At 43.8% G+C, this 20,454-nt stretch overlaps 1 protein-coding gene across 3 annotated transcripts in view; it reads left to right on the plus strand.

Moving 5' to 3' along the window:
- The window catches only part of Pisd (phosphatidylserine decarboxylase), a 54,112-nt gene that overhangs the window by 10,124 nt on the left and 23,534 nt on the right, over positions 1–20,454 (plus strand). For 2 of the 3 annotated variants that reach the window (XM_050141288.1, XM_050141289.1), the window contains exons 2-3: positions 1,138–1,217; positions 18,671–18,846. In XM_050141288.1, coding sequence (XP_049997245.1) covers positions 1,149–1,217; positions 18,671–18,846 — 245 coding nt within the window. In that variant the 5' untranslated portion in view covers positions 1,138–1,148. Of the gene's footprint in view, positions 1–1,137; positions 1,218–18,670; positions 18,847–20,454 lie in introns of those variants that run through there. The other variant, XM_050141295.1, reaches the window with a different exon arrangement.

The following is a 20,454-nucleotide window of genomic DNA, read 5'->3' on the forward strand; positions in this document are numbered from 1 at the left end:
GTAGGTTCAAGGGGCACGGGTCAGTGCATACAGATCTGTGTGCAGCTCTTCGTTCCTGTGCAGAAACACCTGCAGAAAAGCTAGGCTTTGAGACCTTGTTTCCCTGCTTGTTAAGATCTCACATTAGGCCGGGCGGTGGTGGCACACGCCTTTAATCCCAGCACTAGGGAGGCAGAGGCAGGCAGATCTCTGTGAGTTCGAGACCAGCCTGGTCTACAAGAGCTAGTTCCAGGACAGGCTCCAAAGCCACAGAGAAACCCTGTCTCGAAAAACCAAAAAAAAAAAAAAAAAATCTCACATTAATAATGAAAAAATTTTATTGTATAGTAGTTTCAAACTTAGACAAGTTATTAAAAATAGTGGCTAGAAATCCCAGATATGCTTACTCAGACTCTGTAAACTTCATGTTGTTTGTATTCTCTTTTCCTGTATGGATCCTTAGGGCATTTCTTTAAGTGTGGTGTGGTGGTTAAAGCCATGAAGCTCACATTAATACAATATTGTAGAATCTCCAGATTGTATTAATGTTGCCAAGCTAGGCTTGGTAACCATACCTGTAATCCCAGCACTCAGGAAATGGAGGCAGGAGGACAAGGAGTTCAGGGTTATCCTCAGCTACATAGTAAGCTTACGGTCACAACCTTGGCTGCAGGGGGAATTGCCAGTTAGTGGGGCTGGGAGAGGTGGCTCAGTAGTGAAGAGTGTATAATGCTGCTCTTAGAGACGACCCACATTCAGTTCCCAGCACCTGTTGGGCTACTCCAGCCTCCTTCCCCTGGCCTCCACAGGCACCTGTCCTCATGTGCATATACTCACATAGAGACACATGCACAGAGCTAAAAAATAATTTACATTTTTTAAGTTGCCAACTGATTCATCAGTTTTATTTTATTTTTGCAATGTGTCTTAGAGGCTTCCCATCTGTGAGCTTTTAGCAGGCAGTGCGCACTTTTATTGGCTCATCCACAGTGCATTCCATCAGCTGGACAGTGTGCCTTTTGTGGAGTCACTCTAAGTATCAGGCACCAGAATAGCCCACATTCTCTTCAAGGAAAGTCAGTAGGTCAAATAAGTCAATTCTGTTTCTAAACAGAATCAAAAATTTGATGTTTAATAATTCGTTTTTCTTGGTTGTAGCCCCTGCCACTATGAATACACCCCCATGTGCCGTTTCCTGGGGTGCTTACGGAAGCTGCCTCTTCAAACCTTTAACACAGGTAAGGAGCAAGTGAAACTGTTGCTGGCTCACCATCTGTTCATGCAACTGGAAGCTGAGAAAGCATAGGGTTGTTAGAATTAGATACCTTTGACGCACGCCTATAAATCCTGTCACCGGGCATGTCATCACTGGAGCCTCAGCAACTGTTTCATTGTCTGAGTAGCACTCTTGTGTGACTGCCATCCTTGTTTGAGATTTGTGTCTAGCTTTTTCTGCCACGGAAAGTCCTGTAGGAATACCTTTGTCATTTCCAGGATAACTGTGAAGAGGTAGAGGGTCTCTGTAAGCTTGGCGTGGTGGTGCATACCTATAATGCCAGCTGTCTGTAGATGGAGACAGAAAGATAAGAGTTTTGGAAACAGCTGGAGCTATGGTGAGACTCTGTAGAAAGTTTATGTATTTGCACTTTAGTATTGAGGCCAAATTGCTCCTCAGAGAGTCTGTTCCAGTTGAGACCCACGAGTAGAAAGTGCTGTGGTGAGGACTTGGTGGTCTGGTAAGAGAAGATTGTGTTGTCTTTATTACCTACATATCCTTTTGTTTACTGTGTTGAATGCTGTTTTTAATGACCCGATACCTTTCCCGGGAATAAGATGAGGTGGCTGGCGAGAACAACAGAAAGCCTGCTCAAACATGGTAGTTAATGAGAACACTTGTGGCTCTTACTGGTTAGTAGCTGCATGCTGGACCACGCAGGGACAGCCTCAGCAATGAACCTGTAGTCTCTCTGCTCGTGAAGCCATGATTCAAAGGAGAGATGACCATTTCTGTTTCCCAGCCTCCTTTGAAAGAGCAGGAGAGACACTGAAGACATCCTCGGTGCTTAGGAACATGAGCTTGCCGAGGACTTGGGGTCAGTTCCCAGTGCCCATGTTTGGGCAGTTTACAGCTGATACAGTCTATAGGTCCTGATCAGGTTGATTCTCTCTGCCAGTTAAAGAATTGAAAGGAAGGAAGGATTTCGAGCAAAACAGGTAGCAGCAGAGAAATCTTTTTTTTTATTTATTTTTATTTTTATTTATTATGTATACAATATTCCATCAGTGTGTATGCCTGCAGGCCAGAAGAGGGCACCAGACCTCATTACAGATGGTTGTGAGCCACCATGTGGTTGCTGGGAATTGAACTCAGGACCTTTGGAAGAGCAGGCAGTGCTCTTAACCGCTGAGCCATCTCTCCAGCCCCAGCGCAGAGAAATCTTAAGCACTGTTGACAGAATCAACAGCGGTTGAGGGAATGGGTTCACTCTGGGTGAGGAGACACAGGCATGTAGCAGACAGAGCATAAGATGCTCCTCAAAGAAAAGGAAACTGGAGAGCCGAAAAGCCCAGTCTCTTCTCAAGGGCGGGGCCTTTTAAGTCTCTGAACTGCTTCACGCCTAAAAAGAGTTGATAGTGAAGAAGCAGAGTGCCTCAGAGCAGGATTGATCCAAGGGGCCAAGATGTGGAACACAGGACAGCAGTTGTGATGTGTGTATCTGTGAAGCTTGTCATATGAGTGGGGTAGATCTGTAACATAAAAGCGACACTTTTGGGAGTATTGTGATTCCTACTGAGAGCATAGTTAGAAAATAGCCGGGGCAGTTTTGCCCTTAGGACGAGAACAGGCAAGAAAGCCACCCAAGAATCCTCAGCAGGCTCGATGATTTCTCTGCCACCATTGATTATCTACTGTAAGATAAAAACTGTGGAGGGCCGGCCATCCACTCCTTAAAGAGTTCAGGGAGCCGTCCAGCCTATTTAAGTATGGAAGTCAGCCACTGAATTTCTGCTACTATAACCTTGTGGAAAACATTAAAAGACAAGGCTAATGAGGGGAGTTCCTCAACATCGTAATTAACATAAGTTTTGTTTGACAAGAAGAGGCATAATTGTGTAGCTGGGGTCTATGCACCAGAACCTTTTTACCAGAATCGTGTAGAAACCCTCTTAGCAGTACCTTACCAGCAAGAGATGCCTCTGCCTGTGTGCCTGCTGTGGTGTCCTGTGGAGGGGACAATATGGGTCCAACCTGAGGAAAATCTAGGCTCCTCTGCTGAAGTCACAACTAATTTACATTTTAAAAGAGAAATATCTTTTTTTAAATAGCGTTATACAGCAATGTCCGTGGGGTCATGGTTTTGGTCCCCCCCCCCCCATAGGAATTCTCTTTGTAGCCCTGGCTGACCTGGAACTCACCCTGTAGATCAGGCTAGCCTTGAACTAAGGGGTATACTGGTCTCTGCCTCCTGAGTGCTGGTATGAAAAGCTTGTACCACCACTGCTCAGCTCATTTTGCTGTCTTGACTAATTCCCCAAACCTGTGAGTTTGACTACAGGGTATCTGGCCAGGACTAAAGGTATTTACACCTTTAGTCTCAGTACTTGGAACTTGGAGGCAGGAAGAACAGGAAGTTGACAGCCAGGTTTACCTACATGTTGCCTTCTAGGCCAGTCTAGATTACAGTGAAACCCTGTCTTTTGTTTTTTTGTTTTTTTGTTTTTTTGTTTTTTTTTTTTTTTTCAAGATAATGTTTCTTTTTGCAACAACTCTGATTGCCCTGGAACTCGATTTGTGGACCAGGCTGGCCTCGAACTCACTGAGATCTGCCTGCCTTTGCCTCCTGAGTGCTGGGATTAAAGACTTTCCCTGAGACCGCCTGGCTGAGAGTGAATATGAGAAGACATAGCATATCATATCACAGCTGAGAAGTGCTCTTCTAGGAACAGATAGTGTTATCAGGAAGAGAAATAGAATATCCAAATAACATCTCATATGGTTAGCATAGTGCCTGTTCCTTTTAAACCTGGCTATACTTTTCTGCTGGGTGTTGAAGACTATGTAGGTGGCCAAATTTAGTTTTTATTTGTTTATTTTCATTTTTTGGTCAAGACCAGTTGAAGATCTGGTCCTCCAGGGTTACTTGGGCTTAGGAGAGGCCTCAGTCTCCTTGAGTCTTTCTTTTGTTAGTTAATCTCCCTGTGAGGATAAGTCAAAGGCCTGACTTGACCATTGCTTCATTTGGGAGTGTGGAAGCATTTTTTTGTCATCTTTGTTGACCCTTTTCTTTGCAGGGTTGGCACTGGTCAGAGTCCACTCCTCCCTCAACAAGAGAACAAATGATTTTTTCACAGTTATAGTATAGGATATTTTGAGAGATGCCCCACGGTCTCCTGGGATTTAGCTGACCTTGGAGGTCAAGGAGGAATATAGTCTCCCTTTTAGTTCCTCTGACCACATCAGTATATACTTCCAAATATGGTTATTGACCATCCAGAGGTTTGGTTTGTTTTGTTTCTCAAGACAGGGTTTCTCTGTGTAGTTCTGACTGTCCTGGAACTCATTTTGTAGTCCAGGCTGGCTTTGAACTCAGAGATCCGCCTGCCTCTGCCTCCCAAGTGCTGGAATTGAAGGTCTGCACCACCACCACTGCCTGGCTTAGTTTGGTAGTTTTAACCAATGTGTAATATTTAGGTGAAACCTGAATGGAAATTAAGCACTTTAAAATAAACCTTGATTAGACATACCTAAGTTTACTACATCTAGAATCTGTGGGTCCATCCTGTAATATTTAGCAATATCTGGGTGATCTGCACGTAAAAGAAAATTTGGACGTAGAAAGTTTTAGGGGAATTTTCCTCTTGTTTATGGAATAGTTCTAATTGAAGGATGGCATTATAATTAAGAGTTGCCCCTGGGAGCCACTTTTAGTTTTTCTTAGAGGGTGTGTAGGCCGTGTATTGGTTGAGAGAAAGTCTAAAGCTTTCTTTTAAGCAACTGAGGGTCTAACCTGCTCCAGTTGTCCAGGAGACAAGTGGGAAAGAAACTTGAAGGAATCTTGGAGGATTTCGTTCCCATATGTAAAGTGAAAACGAAATTGAGAGAGGTGGATGGAGGTTAGGTTCCCCTAATCCTCCTCAAGTCTCTCAGACCAGCATCCAGAGAAGGCAATATCTTGCCAATTGCAGGGTGTTCAATGTGACCTGCACTCCCAAGGCTGGTTCCCAGTGTGGGACTGAACTGCATTTATCCATGCCTGCAGTTCCACATATACCCTAAGCACCATTATTGGCTGTTTTAGTTTCCTTCAAACCTCCTCCATAGGACAGCTCAAAGAAAGCCCTGATTCTGAGGCAGACACTGGCCTCACCCTAAGGACAAATGGAGGGAGGTAGAGAGCACGCTAGTTCCCCCCCTAACCTTAGCTGTTGGACAGTCAAGGTTAAGACAGCACGGCTTTCTGAGAGACAGAGCTTTTGGGTTTTTATTTGTTTTCCTGGGATCTAAATAATGACCTGTTTTGTGATGAAAACTGACCTCTAGCTCCTGCAAAGGGGAGTAGGACCCAGTGAATCTGAAGGGGATCACTTGTTCTGCTAATCTCAGGTCCATTTTTCTTTTGAGCTTTAAATTTTTCTTGTTATTTTTAAATCTAGATAGAAAGCAAGCATGATAAACACCTGTGATCTGTCTGTCTACCTATCAGCAGTCTGTCTGTCTATCCATCCATCCATCTATCCAGATATAAGTGTTCACAACAGAACCACCAAACAAGACCACTCCATGGGTAGAAAAGAAGTTTACTGGGGAACAGACTGCCCAGCTGTCTCACAGGATAGAGAACAGCAGCCCAGCCTGGGAGTGCAAGGGCCTTCACAGGGTTACTGAAGGCTTGGGATTTTTTTCTTGTCTTGGGTAAAACAGGATACCCCAGCTGAGCCCACCAGAAGGGGCCTGTGCCTGATGTAGTCAGGTCGTTTTATGGGTAGCAGGTGTACCTTGAGGTGAATGGCCTGTTAGGGAGGAATGAAAAAGCTGCATTTGTCTGATGAGCAAGGTCCCCGAGTCACTGGGTTTTCTGAGAAATGCTGAGGGTTAGGTTTCTGTTTTTTCATGACTATCTGCCCCAGGTAAGCTTGGGTAGCCATTGCAGGGCACCAGCAACTATGCCAATATCTTAGGGGGCCCAATTTGTGTCCTCACCCTAAATTAGGAGGATTCTTACTATTCATCTTATGAAAATTGGGTTGAAGTCCCTGTAATTTAAAGGATGGTATACATAGAACAAAAAATGTAAAAGAACTCAGAAAGTGGCCATATTAGATTGTTTCTTTTCTAAATCTCTGCTATTGTAACTGAAAGGCTTGATATTAAAACAGAGCAGAACATTGAGAAAAAAAATACATCTTAGAGGCCTGGTGTTGCCTCTTACGTCTAATAAAAAAGAGATACAGAAATAACCTGAGGGTTTAGTAGGAAAGGATTTGGTTTATGCCACGTGATTGCGTTAACAAGATGACAGTGAAATCACATGGCATTGGTCTTCTTTATAATATTACCAGAGATAGCAGCCAACCACACAGTTGCTTCTATCTTGACGAAGCCATTGCTTTTTATTCAAGTTTAGCCTGGCTCCCTGATAAGATGAACCCCTCTCCCATCAGACACAGGTCCCTGTGATATCCACACATCTCACAGATTAAATGTGCATCTTTACGTGCTTTTCTTTAAAGAGACAATTTAGTTAGTTAGCATGGGTATAAGAGGAAGTAGTACCATGGCCTCCTCAGCTGGGAAGTCCCCATTGGCAAAATAAAGAGGAAGGAATCCCATAGTCTAAGCTTAGGGGAGCAGCGTAGCTCCGATCAGTTGGAGATCTCTCAGATAACTTCTTTTTTTAGAGAGAGAGAGAGAGAGAGAGAGAGAGAGAGAGAGAGAGAGAGAATTTTCCCACCATCCAATTTAAGTTCAAAAGAGTAGTGGGTCTGTCTCAGAAAACACAGGTGGTTTGAAAAAAATCTGAAGGTTTGTTTCCACATAGTAACTATTTCCCTAAAAATGTCCTCCATTCAGGCACTGGGATCAGTGACCAGACTAAGGCAGCATTGCTATGGAGCGAGACCCTAGGTTAGTAGTATAGTTGTAGTGCCTTTTCTCAGGTTCTCGTCACCAAACTGTTTCCTAGGCTACACTCGCTCCCTTGTAAAAGAGAAGAAAATAAATTCCCAGTCCCATTTCAGGACAGGGGAAGGTACCAGGCTCACCTTCCATCTTTTCTGGGGTCAGCCTGATTTCTAACCTTGATGAGTCTGTTCCTCAGAAGACATCCTGGACAAGCCCCCAAAATGATACAGTCTAGGAGTCTTGCTCAAGTTCATTTCCTCTGCTGGTTAAAGAGTTACAAGGCAGGAAAAATCTCAGTCATAACCAGTAGCATCTGAGAAATCTCAGACACAGCAGACAGAGTTAGCAGTTGCAGAAAGGAGTTTCCTGGGGGTGAGGAGAGGCATGCAGTGGACACACAGAAGGTTATGCTCTGTGAAGTGGGGAGGCTCAGGAAGCCAAAACATTCAGTCTCTTTCGAGGGATGGCTTTTTTAAGTCTCTGAAGAGTTTTTTTGCCCCTAATTTAGGGTTGATCCCTTCGAAGAAGGCTGGTTGGTGTTGTGTGATGTTTTACTCTTTGGACTCTTTGAGGGAGCCCACCACCCAGTTGCAAAAAAAAAAAAAATCACATATGGAGGCTTATTCTTAGTTATGAATGCTTGGCCTTAGCTTGGCTTATTTCTGGCCAGCTTGTCTTTATCTTAAATTATCTTGCCACATGGTTGCTTCTATCTTGATGAAGCCATTGCTTTCTCTATTTCTTTACACCTACATTCCTCCTTACTCCACGGCTGGCTGGGTGACTGACCCCTGATGTCCGCTTTCCTCATTCCCTCCTCAGTTCTCCTTCTATTTATACGCTCTGCCTGCCAGCCCTGCCTGTCCTTGTTCCTGTCTCACCATTGGCCGTTCATCTCTTTATTAAGACCAGGTGTTTTAGACAAGCAACGAATCACGGCTTCACAGTTAATCAAATGCAGCATAAACAAAAGTCACACATGTGAAAATTATATTCTCCAACAGATTGGCCCAGAATTGTTCTATGTCTTGAGCCGGCCTTGAACTTTTTGAGCTAGTCCTTCAGTAGTGGGGCTGCTGGAGGGAGACAAAATGCCTACAAGGCCTTTGTTTTAAGCTGCCAGCTTTATGTCTCAAGTCAAGAGAGTGAGGAAGAACCTGGCCATCTTGAAAATTTGCCACCTTTATTACCAAGTCATGGCCCCTCTCCCTGTCTGTCTGCCTACCTAGGAGTCTATCTGTCTAACTCCTAGTCATTCAAAACCACTTGTAACTCCAGCATCAGGGGATCTGATATCTTCTTCTGGCTATCACCTGTACTCACATGAACACAGATACATGTATAATACTGAATAAAAAAGGGGCTGGAGAGATGGCTCAGAGGTTAAGAGCACTGGCTGCTCTTCCAGGGGTCCTGAGTTGAATTTCCAGCAACCACATGGTGGCTCACAGCCATCTGTACATCTAGTGCCCTCTTCTGTCATGCAGGTGTACATGCAACCAGAACACTGTCTACTTAATAAATAAATCTTTAAAAATAAAGAAAAAAGAAAAGAAAGAAAAGTCAAGAGAAAAACCTATAAATGACGCTGGATATTCTAATCCCAATGAAGCAGGAAGACGGCCTTGAGTTTGAGGTCAGCCTGGGATATGCAACAAGACCCCACTGCAGACTGGGTATCGTACTATGCAGTTCAGAAGGAACAAAGCAAAGGGTGGATCTTTCTCTTGTTATGGGGAGTCCATCAGAGATGAGCACTCAGACACAGTTCCTAGCCAATTGAGAGTCTTCATTCCGGCTGAGGTATTTAGGACCCAAGTGTAGCTCCAAGTATTTAGAGTAAAGGGTTTTATTTTTATTTTTTTAAATATTTATTTATTTATTATGTATACAGTGTTCTGTCTGTGTGTATACCTGCAGGCCAGAAGAGGGCACCAGATCTCATTACAGATGGTTGCGAGCCATCTTGTGGTTGCTGAGAATTGAACTCAGGACCTTTGAAAGAGCAGGCAATGCTCTTAACTGCTGAGCCATCTCTCCAGCCCCAGAGTAAGGGGTTTTAAAGAGCAAAAACCACATCCTGGTATCTTGCTCAGCAGCTGCAAAGGGGGCGGGGGTTGGGGCAAACAAATGGTTTAACAGAAGCTAAGTTAGTTAGGGCATTTTGACCTTGGGTTCTTAGAATAGAGTTGAGTGATTTTCCATGGGAGTCTCTATCAAGGAGATCAAATTCTTGTTAAGCCTGAAATGGACTCAACAAGAATACCAGATGGTGCCGGGTAGTGGTGGCGCATGCCTTTAATCCCAGCACTCAGGAGACAGAGGCAGGCGGATCTCTGTGAGTTTAAGGCCAACTTAGTCTACAAAATGAGTTCCAAGACAGCTAGCTGCTTGAGGAGACTGCCAGAGAAAAGGTGGTTGTGACCCTTTACAGAGGTGGAAATGTTGCAGCTCATGGTTCCTTCCTGCAGTCCCTACCGCCCAAAGTTGTTTGCCCAAGGCAAGACAGGCTGTCACAACAGAAACCTATTAACTGCCAGGTTCATTAGGGATGATTAGATAGTGGACAAGATTTATGATGTCTGTTTCCTTATTTAAAAAAGAACCAGCAAGGCAGTGAAATGGCTCAGTGGGTAAAAGCACTTACCACCAAATCTGATGGCCTGTTTGATTTCCAGGATCTACATGTTACCTGTATAACACATTCAAGCGTGTACATACAAATACAGACTAAATAAATGTTTTAAAAAGAGCCAGTGCTGGCCGGGCGGGCGCACACCTTTAATCCCAGCACTCTGGAGGCAGAGGCAGGCGGATCTCTGTGAGTTAGAGACCAGCCTGGTCTACAAGAGCTAGTTTCAGGACAGGCTCCAAAACCACAGAGAAACCCTGTCTCGAAAAACCAAAAAAAAAAAAAAAGAGCCAGTGCTAAGAATGTAGCTCAGTGGTGCAGCTCTAGCCAAGCATGTACAGGACCCTCGTAGGTTCAGTCCCCAGTACCGCAGAAAAAGGAAAAGAATCAGCTTGTTGTGGTGACCATCACAGACATCCCCAGCTCTTGAAAGTAGAGGCAGGAGCATCAGGCTAGTCTTTGGCACACAGTGGGTTTGAGGCTAGGCTAGGCTCCATGAGACCCTGTCTTACAACAACCAAAACCAAATAACTAAAATCAACCACTAAAACGAGGTCTGTGGGCACCTGCCTCCATCCAGTCAGCCGCACAGATCTGCGCTTTGCTGTTAGGATTTTCAGTTGTGGCTTTCCCCCTTTTTTTCTTTTTCTTTTTCGTGTATGTATTTAAGGCAGACACCATGATATTTTTGGTTTGTTTTTTGAGATAGAGTCTTGCTGTGGAGTCCATGCTGACCGTCAACACTACCCCTCTTTCTCCACCCTCCTGGGTGCCTATAAAGGAGTGTCCCGTCAAGTTGGCCAGCAGCATGGAGTGTTGATGCACTTATCTTGAGATGCATAGTAAAATGATATAAACTACCTTATATCAGAAAATTACTGAAATTATTATCTCATGTAACTTCCTTATTGCTGTTATTGGTAAAGGCACTCAAACTCCACTCTCTTTGGGCAAGTTACTAATATATGATATTAACAATAACCTTCATGTTATACATTAGGTCTTCTGACTTACTGTCCTTCAGAACCACAACTTTGTGTCATTTGGCCTTCATCTTCCCATTCCTACTCTAACCACCTTTAAAAACGGTTATTTTGCAGTGCTGGAGATCAAAACCCTTATCCATCTAGGCTCATGCTTTACCGTTGGGCTATTCTAGCCCCGTTACCTTCCTAGATTCCATATGTGAGTAAGATCATGGAGCATTTCTCTGTGTCTGGCTGGTGTTGCTTAGCGTCCTTCAGATCTAATTTTTTTTTTTCCAAGACAGGGTTTCTCTGTGTAGCTTTGGAGCCTGTCCTGGAACTTAGGCTGGGCTCAAACTCACAGAGATCCACCTGCTTCTGCCTCCTGGGTGCCAGGATTGAAGGCATGTGCCATCATGCCTGGCTCAGATTTAATATTCTTTTTGTTGCTAAAGATTTATTTATGTATATGAGTGCTCTGTTGACTTTGTGCCAGTAGAGGGCATCAGATCTCACTATAGATGGTTGTGAGCCTCCATGTGGCTGCTGGGAAATGAACTCAGGTACTCTGGAAGAGCAGTCAGTGAGTGCTCTTAACCTCTGAGCCATCTCTCCAGCCGCAGATATATCTTTTTTCTGTCTGTCTGTCTGTCTGTCTGTCTATCTATCTATCTATCTATCTATCTATCTATCTTGGTTTTTCCCCAAATAGGGTTTCTCTGTATAAAAGCTCTGGCTGTCCTTGACTGTCCTGGAACTCATTTTGTAGGCCAGGCTGGCCTTGAACTCACAGAGATCTTCCTGCCTCTGCCTCCTGAGTGCTGGAATTAAAGGCATGAACTACCACTACCCAGCTAGTTTTAATATTTTTTTTTAAAAAATTATTTATTTATTTATTTATTTTGTATACAGTGTTCTGTCTGTGTGTATCCCTGCAGGCCCTGAAGAGGGCACCAGATCTCATTACAGATGGCTGTGAGCCACCATGCGGTTGCTAGGAACTAAACTCAGGACCTCTGGAAGAACTGTCAGTTCTCTTAACCTCTGAGCCATCTTGCCAACCCAGATTTAATATACTTAACACAAGTGGATTTCCCTTTTTAAGAAAATTAGATGTATTTATTTTATGTATATAAATATTTTGTCTGCATGTGCATATGTGTACCATGTGAGTTGAGTGTCTGGTGTGTACAGAAGAAGAGGGTTCCTGGTAACTGGAGTTGCAGGTCGTGAGCCATGATGTGGGTGCTTGGAACCAAATCTTATTCCTGTGCAAACAGCAATAAGTACTCTTAGCCACCGAACCACTTTCTAGCCCTTCCTTTTTCCTTCTTTAAAAAAAAATATTTGTTTTAACTGGGCACGGTAGTGCATGTCTTTAATCCCAGCACTGGAAGTCAAAGGCAGGTGGATCTCTGTGAGCTTGCGGCCAGTCTGGTCTACAGAGTGAGTTCCAAGACAACCAAGGCTAGAAAGAGAAACCCTGTCTTGAAAAGATAAAAGGGAAAAATAATTTGTTTTTATTATTTTTAGCCTTGTGTACATGTGTGTTTTTGTGTGGGGGTATGTGCATATGATTGTACATGCCTTCAGAAGCCAAAGGTATTGGATCTCCTTGAAGCAGGCATTGTAGGTGGTTGTGAGCCACCTGACTCGGGTTCTGGGAACTGTGGCTGAGTGCTTTCTCTGTCCTACCAGCCAGCTCCCAAATAGTGACACAGACTTCTTATTAATTATAAAAGCTTGGCCTTTAGCTTATGTTTATCCGACTAGCTCTTATAACTTAATTTAACCTGTTTCTAATCATCTACATTTTGCCTTGGGGTTTTTTACCTTTCTTTTATTCTGTAGATCCTGCTATCTTGCTTCCATGTCTGTCTTGCCCCTGGCATCCCTGCCTGAGATTCTTCCTCTTACTTATTCTTCCTGCCTGCAAGTTCCACCTATACCTCCTCTCTCACTATTTATTCAGCTTTTTATTAGACCAATCAGGTGCCTTAGGCAGGCAGGGTAAAACAACAACACATCTTTGCATAACTAAACAAATGCAGCCCATCTTTGCATAGTTAAATATTCCACTGTAACAGGGAACCAGATTGTGTCCTCTGAAAGACCTTAATTGCTGAGCCAACTCTCTAGGTTCTAGACTTTCCTCTTTACAACTAAATGATATGCCATTCTAGATACATAAGATTTTAAACATGTCCATCTACTGAGATAACTCACTACCATAAACTTCACTTCTGTAAGTATACGATTCAGCAGAGTGTTGTTTTGGAGAGAAAAGATCTCACTTTGTATTTTTGGCTGGCCTTGAACTCATAGAGATTCATGTGCCTCTGCCTCCAGAGTAGTAGCTGTTTGAGCAGTTTATAGTATTTTCACTGTTATATAAACATCAGTTGTCTCCTCAACAAAAACACCTGTTATGCTGTTTTTGTTTTTTGAGCCAGGGTCTCTCTCTATATCCCTGGCTGTCCTGGACCTCACTATGTAGACCAGGCTGGCTTGGAATTTACAGAGATCCATCTGCCTCTGCCTCTCAAGTGTTGGGATCAAAGGCATCTTATGTGCCACCAAGCCCAGTAAACTTTTTTTGGTTTTTCAAGACAGGGTTTCTCTGTGTAACAGCCCTAGCTACCCTGGAACTAGCTCTGTAGACCAGACTAGCCTCTGCCTCTCATGCAGGCAGAACACTGTGCACATACATAAACTATCAAAACTACCTCTACCTCAACATCCCCTTCCCCCACCATCATACCATTTCCACCTTTGTGTGTGTGGGGGGGTAGGGGGTTGAGACAGGTTTCTCTGTGTTACAGTCCTGACTGTCCTTGAGCTAACTTTATATTCCAGGTTGGCCTCAAATGCTCTAAGATTCACCTGCCTCTGCCTCCCACATGTGCCACCATTGCCTGGTCTTGTGTTCTTACTTTTTTTTTTTAATAAGTCTACATCTTTTTAAATTTTTAAATTTTTTAAAAATTTATTTATTAATTGTGTATACAGCATCTGCCTGCATCCCTGCAGGCCAGAAGAGGGCGCCAGATCTCATTATAGATGGTTGTGAGCCACCATGTGGTTGCTGGGAATTGAACTCAGGACCCCTGGAAGAACAGTCAGTGCTCTTAACCGTCTCTCAGCCCTTGTGTTCTTACTTTTAAAACCACTTTGTGTTTCCAGTATGTGCATGGGTGAAAGGCTGTCTATGAGAGCTTCAGTAGTCACTCATGAACTGCATCACCAAAGAACAAAAACTGACTCTCCTTCTCCCTTACCTACCTCAGGTAGGGGTGGGATTTTGTCACTTCTGAAGACAAAATTCTGTTGGGGTTTGGCTGGCTTGCTCTCACAGGTTCGTGCATATAGTCCCATCTGTTGTGAAATTGTGTGTCCGTTAGCCCTGTCATGTCTAGAAACACAGTTTTGCTGTAGTCACCCACTTTTGCTGGCTCTTGCATTCTTTCTGCCTTCTCTTCCCTAGGGATCCCTGAGCCTTGGAAGGAAGGGGTGTGATACAGAGGTCTCATTTAGCATAAGCATCCCACAATCTCTTTATTTTCTTCATGTTCACTAGTTGTAGGTCTTTGTATTTATTGCTATCAACTGCAAAAATCAGCTTCTTTGATGAGGGTTGAGAGGTGCACTAATAATCTATAAGTATAAAAATAAGTACTTAAGGGCAGTTGAATACCTGTCCATCCAGCAGAATCATAGATGTTCCCCTACAGTCTGTGAGCCATCCAGCTTGAGTTTACAGCGCAGTTAACAGTGCCAGTTTGTCTTGTGAGCAGCCTCGCAGCCATCCAGAAAATAGTTGGTTACTCCTTTAACATTCATGTCACAACGTGTGCCACTATTGTAGTTTACAGAGCTCAGAGGTGGTTCAGAATATTGATTACTTTTCTCCCCTGGTTGCATGCATAGGATCTTCCAACACTATAAAAGCTAGTCAGTAGGGTTGAAACTTCCAGGTCAATACTAGCTTTATTTCTCCATGATCTGTGATTCTGTGATGTCTTTTTTTTTTTTTTTTTAAGATAGGCTCTCACTGTGTACCCCTGGCCGGTCTGGAACTCACCATATAGACTAGGCTTACTTCAAATTCACAGAGCTCTGCCTGCCCCAGGTGTACGCCACTGTGCCCAGCTAGCAGACATTAACATCAAGTTCCAGAGGATAACCCAGAACAATGTAATGTTTGTAATGTTTGGGGGGTCACAAAAATACCCCATACTTATCAGTAGGCTTTTATTTAATGACCCATGTTACCTGGGAAAGGTATCACGTTGTGTGTGTGTCCTATTATGCCCCCACCCCCAATTATTTAACCTTTTTAGATAGGGTCTTAAAAGCCAAGGCTGGCCTTGAATTTATGATCTTTCTGCCTCAGTTTCTGAATGCTAGCATTGTAGGGTTCATTACCAACCTGACACTTGTTTATTAATTTATCAGTTGATGATCATTTGGATTGTTCTGTTTCCTGGTTGTAAACTGTGCTGCTGTTGACCATTCAGGAGTTGTAGCATGAGGGCCTGCTTGTTGGGGTTTCTGTCCTGCCCAGTTCCCACAGCCTGTAAATCCCAAAGAAATCACGCAGAGGTCTGCATAAGTTATAAACTGATTGGCCCATTAGCTCAGGCTTCTTATTAACCATTATAACTTATATTAGCCCCTTATTCTTGTCTATGCTAGCCACATGGCTCAGTACCTTATTCAGCAGGGCAGGTCACATCTTCCTTCTTTGGTGTCTGGACAGGACTGGGGAGGAATGGGCTTCCTCCTTCCCAGAATTCTCCTGTTCTCATTGACCCGCCTCTACTCTACTTTCTGTCTGGTTGTCCCACCTATACTTCCTGCCTGTCTATTGGCCAATCAGCATTTATTTAAAACATAATTCACAGAATACAGAATTGTTCCACACCAAGAGGTAAGCTTTTTTCTTTTCTTCTTGCTTTTATTTTATTTTACTTACTTTTTAAAAAAAATTTATTTCCACTAGGGAGTGGTGGCTCACACCTTTAATCCCAGCACTCGGGAGGCAGAGGCAGGCGGATCTCTGTGAGTTCGAGGCCAGGCTGGTTCTACAGAGTGAGTTCCAGGACAGGCTCCAAAGCTACAGAGAACCCTGTCTCGGGAAAAAAAAAAAGATTTATTTTCATTTTATACGCATTGATGTCTACCTGCATATGTGTCTGTGTGTCTGAATGAGGGTGTCTGATCCCTTGTAACTAGAGTTACAAACAGTTGTGAGCTGCCATATAGGTGCTGGGTCTTGAACCCAGGTCCTCTGGAAGAGCAGCCAGTGCTCTCAACAGCTGAGCCATCTCTCCAGCCCCAGGGATAAGTTTAAGTCACCTAAGTTTTAGTGCCTTCAGACATATTACCTGTTGGGGCCTGTGGTTGATGTGGGAGTGATTTCTTACTAATAAAGAAACTGCCTCGGTCCATTTGATAGGCCAGCCCTTAGGTAGGCGGAGAAAACAGAACAGGATGCTGGGAGAAAGAAGCTGAGTCAGAGAGTCGCCATGATTCTCCCACTCCAGACAGACGCAGGTTAAGATCCTCACTGGTAAGCCACCTCGTGGGCTACACAGAATATTAGAAATGGGTTAGAACAATATGTAAGAGCTAACCAATAAGAGGCTACAGATAACGGGCTAGGCAGTGTTTAAAAGAATACAGTTTCTGTGTAATTATTTCGGGTAAAGCTAGCCGCGTGGGCGGCCAGGTGCCAGGAACGCAGTCCCGCTGCTCCTAATTCAACATGTGGTGACTGGCTGGTTTTGGTTTTTGGTTATTGTGAAGATCAAGTCTCAAAGTTTGTGTAACATTTTGAGGAATTGCCAAGCTTCAATGTAGGTACCCCATTTTTACATTCAGACTTCCAATTTCTTTGCCCTTTCTGACACTTAACCTTTTTAATTTAATTTCTGACACTTACCATATTGATAGGTGTGAGGTGTATCTCACTGTGGTTTTGATTTATATTTCCTTGACTAATAGTGATAGCACCTTGATCTGCTAAGGCTGTAACAAATGCCAAAAACTGTGGCTGTAGAAGGTAGACACCTGCGTGCCGTGAGGGAGCATCCACTGCAGGCCTCTTGCCTAGCTTTCAGGGGCAGCTTCTGGCTTTTCTTGCTTAGAGATGGGTCGCTGATCTCCACCTTCGTGTTAGTGCTATTCTCCCAGTGTGCATGTGTACTGTTGCTGCAGTTCATCAGGCTCCCAGTCCTGTTGAATTTAGAACCACCCTGACAACCCACTTTGCTTACAACCTCTGTAAAGACCCTGTCTCCCAGTAAGGACTGAGGTTAGAGCTTTAGCACAGGATTTTTGGGGAGTCTCAGTTCAATCCATAACAAATGAACATATCTTTTCATGTGTTTATTGGTCCATTTGTTTGTGACCAAATTTTAATTCTTTGTTTATTTTTATTGTGACAGGGTCTTACTATGTAGCATGCCATCCTGACTTACCTTTCTAAGTACGAGGACCTGTAGTCAATATGCCTAGCTGACTTGTTGTTAGGTTTTCTCTCTAGACGAGGCTGGCCTTGCACTCATAGAGATCTGCTTGCTTCTGTCTACTGAGTGCTGGAATTAAAGTTGTACACCACCATGACCCTGCTGAGTTTAAATCTTTTATGTTTTTTTTTTTAAATTTTATGTGTCTACATGTTTGCCTACATATATGCATGTGCACTGTATGTGATCCTGGTCTCCATGGAGGCCAGAAGAGAGCATGTGATCGGAACTGGAGTTAGAGATGGTTGTGAGCCACATGTGCGTGCTGGGAACTGAACCTCGACCTTCTTCAAGAAGAGTTAGTGCATTTAGCCACTGAGCCACCTCTCCAACCCTCCCCCTCTTTAAATTTAGTTTAATTTTATTTTATTGGTGTTTTGTTTTATGTATGTCTGTGTGAGGATGTTGGATCCTGGAGTTACAGACAGTTGTGAACTGCTGTGTGGGTGTTGGGAATTGGACCCGGGTGCTCTCGAAGAGCAGTCAGTACTCTTAACCATTGCGCCATCTCTCCAGGCCTTCTCCAGGTCCTTTTAAAGTATTTTCAGGTGGATTGTTGGTCAGTGTGTCTGTGAGTGTGGTACTGGGAATCGACTCCAAGGCCTCACACAACTTAGGTGAGCACTGTACTACTGACAGCTGTCACTCACCTTGGGCTGTCTGTCTTTGTTGTTATTGAATTGTCTGGAGCGTACGATTTATACATTTTAGAATTGTATATCATCTCGTCTAACTTCCAAGAGAAGAGCCCAGGGTGAGAACTGGTACCTGGAAGTTGGTAGACAGCTGTGTCTACCTTGATTAGTTTCTGGATAGCTTTGAGATTGTCTTTCTCTCTGTTCCTCCTATCTTCATTTATTTGTGAGTTTGTTTTGTTTTGGTTTTGATTTTGTGTGACATGGTCTCACTGTGTAGCTCTGATTGGCCTAGAATTGAATTTGTCTTCCAGGCTGACCTTGAATTCACAGAGATTTACCTGCCTCTGCCTAGGCAGTGCTGAGATTAAAGATGTGGGCCACCACACCTGACCTTCCTTCATTTTTTTAAATGGTGCCAAGGGTGGACCATAGGGTTTTGTACATGCTAGGCAGGTTCTCTCTCACTGAGCTAGATCACTAGGCCTGTTTTAACCTTTTGTTTTGAGATAGGGGAGTTATCCAGCCTGGCCTCAGGAGTAGCTGGGATCATAGGCCTACATAATGAAGCCCAACTTGTTTTGGAGTTTTTGTTTTCTGTCCATGACTGGTTCCATAGCCAAAATGCCTATCCTCCACTAAGTGGCGCGATTGGAGAAGGGCCTTAGGATCTGTGCCTTGGCACCTGTCCGGCCCACTCCCCTTCACTGAAAATTTCTTTCTGACTCTTGTGGAAGTGGGATTGTATTCTTCGTTTTTAATTCTGTCTCCCAGGCTCAGAATCTCCTTGGTTTTTGTTGTTACAGGTGCCAGAAAAATGCATACTGCTCCTCTCCGATCCTTGTTCCTGTTGCGCCCTGTGCCCATCCTGTTGGCAACAGGTGGTGGTTATGTGGGGTACCGGCAGTATGAGAAGTACAGGGATCAGAAGCTTGAGAAGCTGGGATTGGAGATTCCGCCCAAACTTGCTAGTCACTGGGAGGTAGGAATGAGTGGGCGTGACCTGCTCTCATCTCAGACAGCTGTCATTTTCTAAATTGCCCCACTGAAATTGTTTGAACAAATCACATCTGCTTTCCTGGGGCTCATGTCTCTGGTGGCTTTTGAACTATCGTGGGAGTCACACCTTTGATGTCCTGTCAAGCTTGTCTTCTGTTCAAAGACCTGCTACTGGTTTCCCCATGCACCTGAGTAGAAAGTGCTTGCTGTTGAGATTATTTCTTGCACTGGTATTGCCACCAGCCATCTTGGCTCTTGTTTTGGGCTAAGGAGGTGGCTTGTTGGCTTCTGTGATATGGATTCATTCTCACCAGGAACCAGACTGTTGTAATCAAATCTCTATTATTATTATTATTATCATCATCATCATCATCATCATCATCATCATTATTAGTGCTCAGAATGCTCCACACCAGTTTTCACATGGTAGGGACGGGGCAGCTACACGATTCCTGAACCATGCATCTTATCTACCTATGCTTCCTCTGGCCCAAGCCATTCAGTAACTGTTGAAATGTGATGTAAAGATGTAATTTTACAGCCCGGGAATTGGCTCATCAAGTAAGAGCAGCTGCTGTACAAGCTTGAGGATCTGAGTTCAGGTCACCAGCCACAACTACAAGCTGGATGTGGTCATGTGACTTGCAACTTAACTTCACTGTTGTGGGAGGGGCAGAAACAGTAACATTGTTGGGGCTTGCTGCCTTTAACCTAGGTCGAGATTCAGTGAGATGCCCTGCTGTAAGGGGACAGGGTAGAGGCTGGTAGAGCAGGACACCTGACGTCCACCTCTGGGCTCTGCTCCAGTAGCTGCACATACATGTCATGGGTTACACACTCATATGTATTTGCAAAACCCCACAAGACTGTCTTCTCTTCATCCTAATTTAACAAAAGAAAGATGTGATTCGTCAAGGGACCAGTGAAGCGTAAATCTAATTAAACTATCAATAAAAACAGGAGTCAGATACCAGGGTAAGAACCTGAAATACCAGTAAAGCAGTGGGCGCACACACCAGTGACTTCCTACCTCTTCTGTTCTTCCATCCAAAAAGGCCTAGATCCTCTTTCTGTCCTGCCTTGTCACTTCCTGTCTCATTTCTGTACAGACCTCCTACCACTATGGTTAACTAGTAGCGGCCTCTGTCCACTGACTACAAGCAGGCTTTATTTGTTAACATAAACAAAATATCATACATTTCCCACCTAAACTATCATTGCAAATGAAAGAGATTTTCCCAGTTGTGACTGTTAGTTATTGCAGAGCTTTAAAGATAATGAATTCAGGGAGCTGGCACTTGGCTTCATAGGTAATAGTGGTTGCTGAGCAAGGACGAAGACCCAAGTACAGATTGCACCCACATAAAAACTGGTGGCTGCTGTTATATTGAGCTCCTAAGTCACCAGCACAGCTGAGGAATAGGATGATATTGTTTTACTAAAAATGGCACTTTTTTGTCATTTCAGAAGATGAGCATGGGGGAGTAGTCAGTAGCTTTCCCCATGTAAATCGTTCCTGTTAACTAATACCCGTTAGTGTGCCAGCCGCCAGGCTTTGTTCTTCTTACATTCTAAGATTCTCTCCAGAAAA

Source organism: Alexandromys fortis, unplaced genomic scaffold, assembly GCF_014885135.2.
Source record: "Alexandromys fortis isolate MF-2015 unplaced genomic scaffold, M_Fortis_MF-2015_v1.1 scaffold_7, whole genome shotgun sequence".
In the NCBI taxonomy this organism is placed as follows: domain Eukaryota; kingdom Metazoa; phylum Chordata; class Mammalia; order Rodentia; family Cricetidae; genus Alexandromys; species Alexandromys fortis.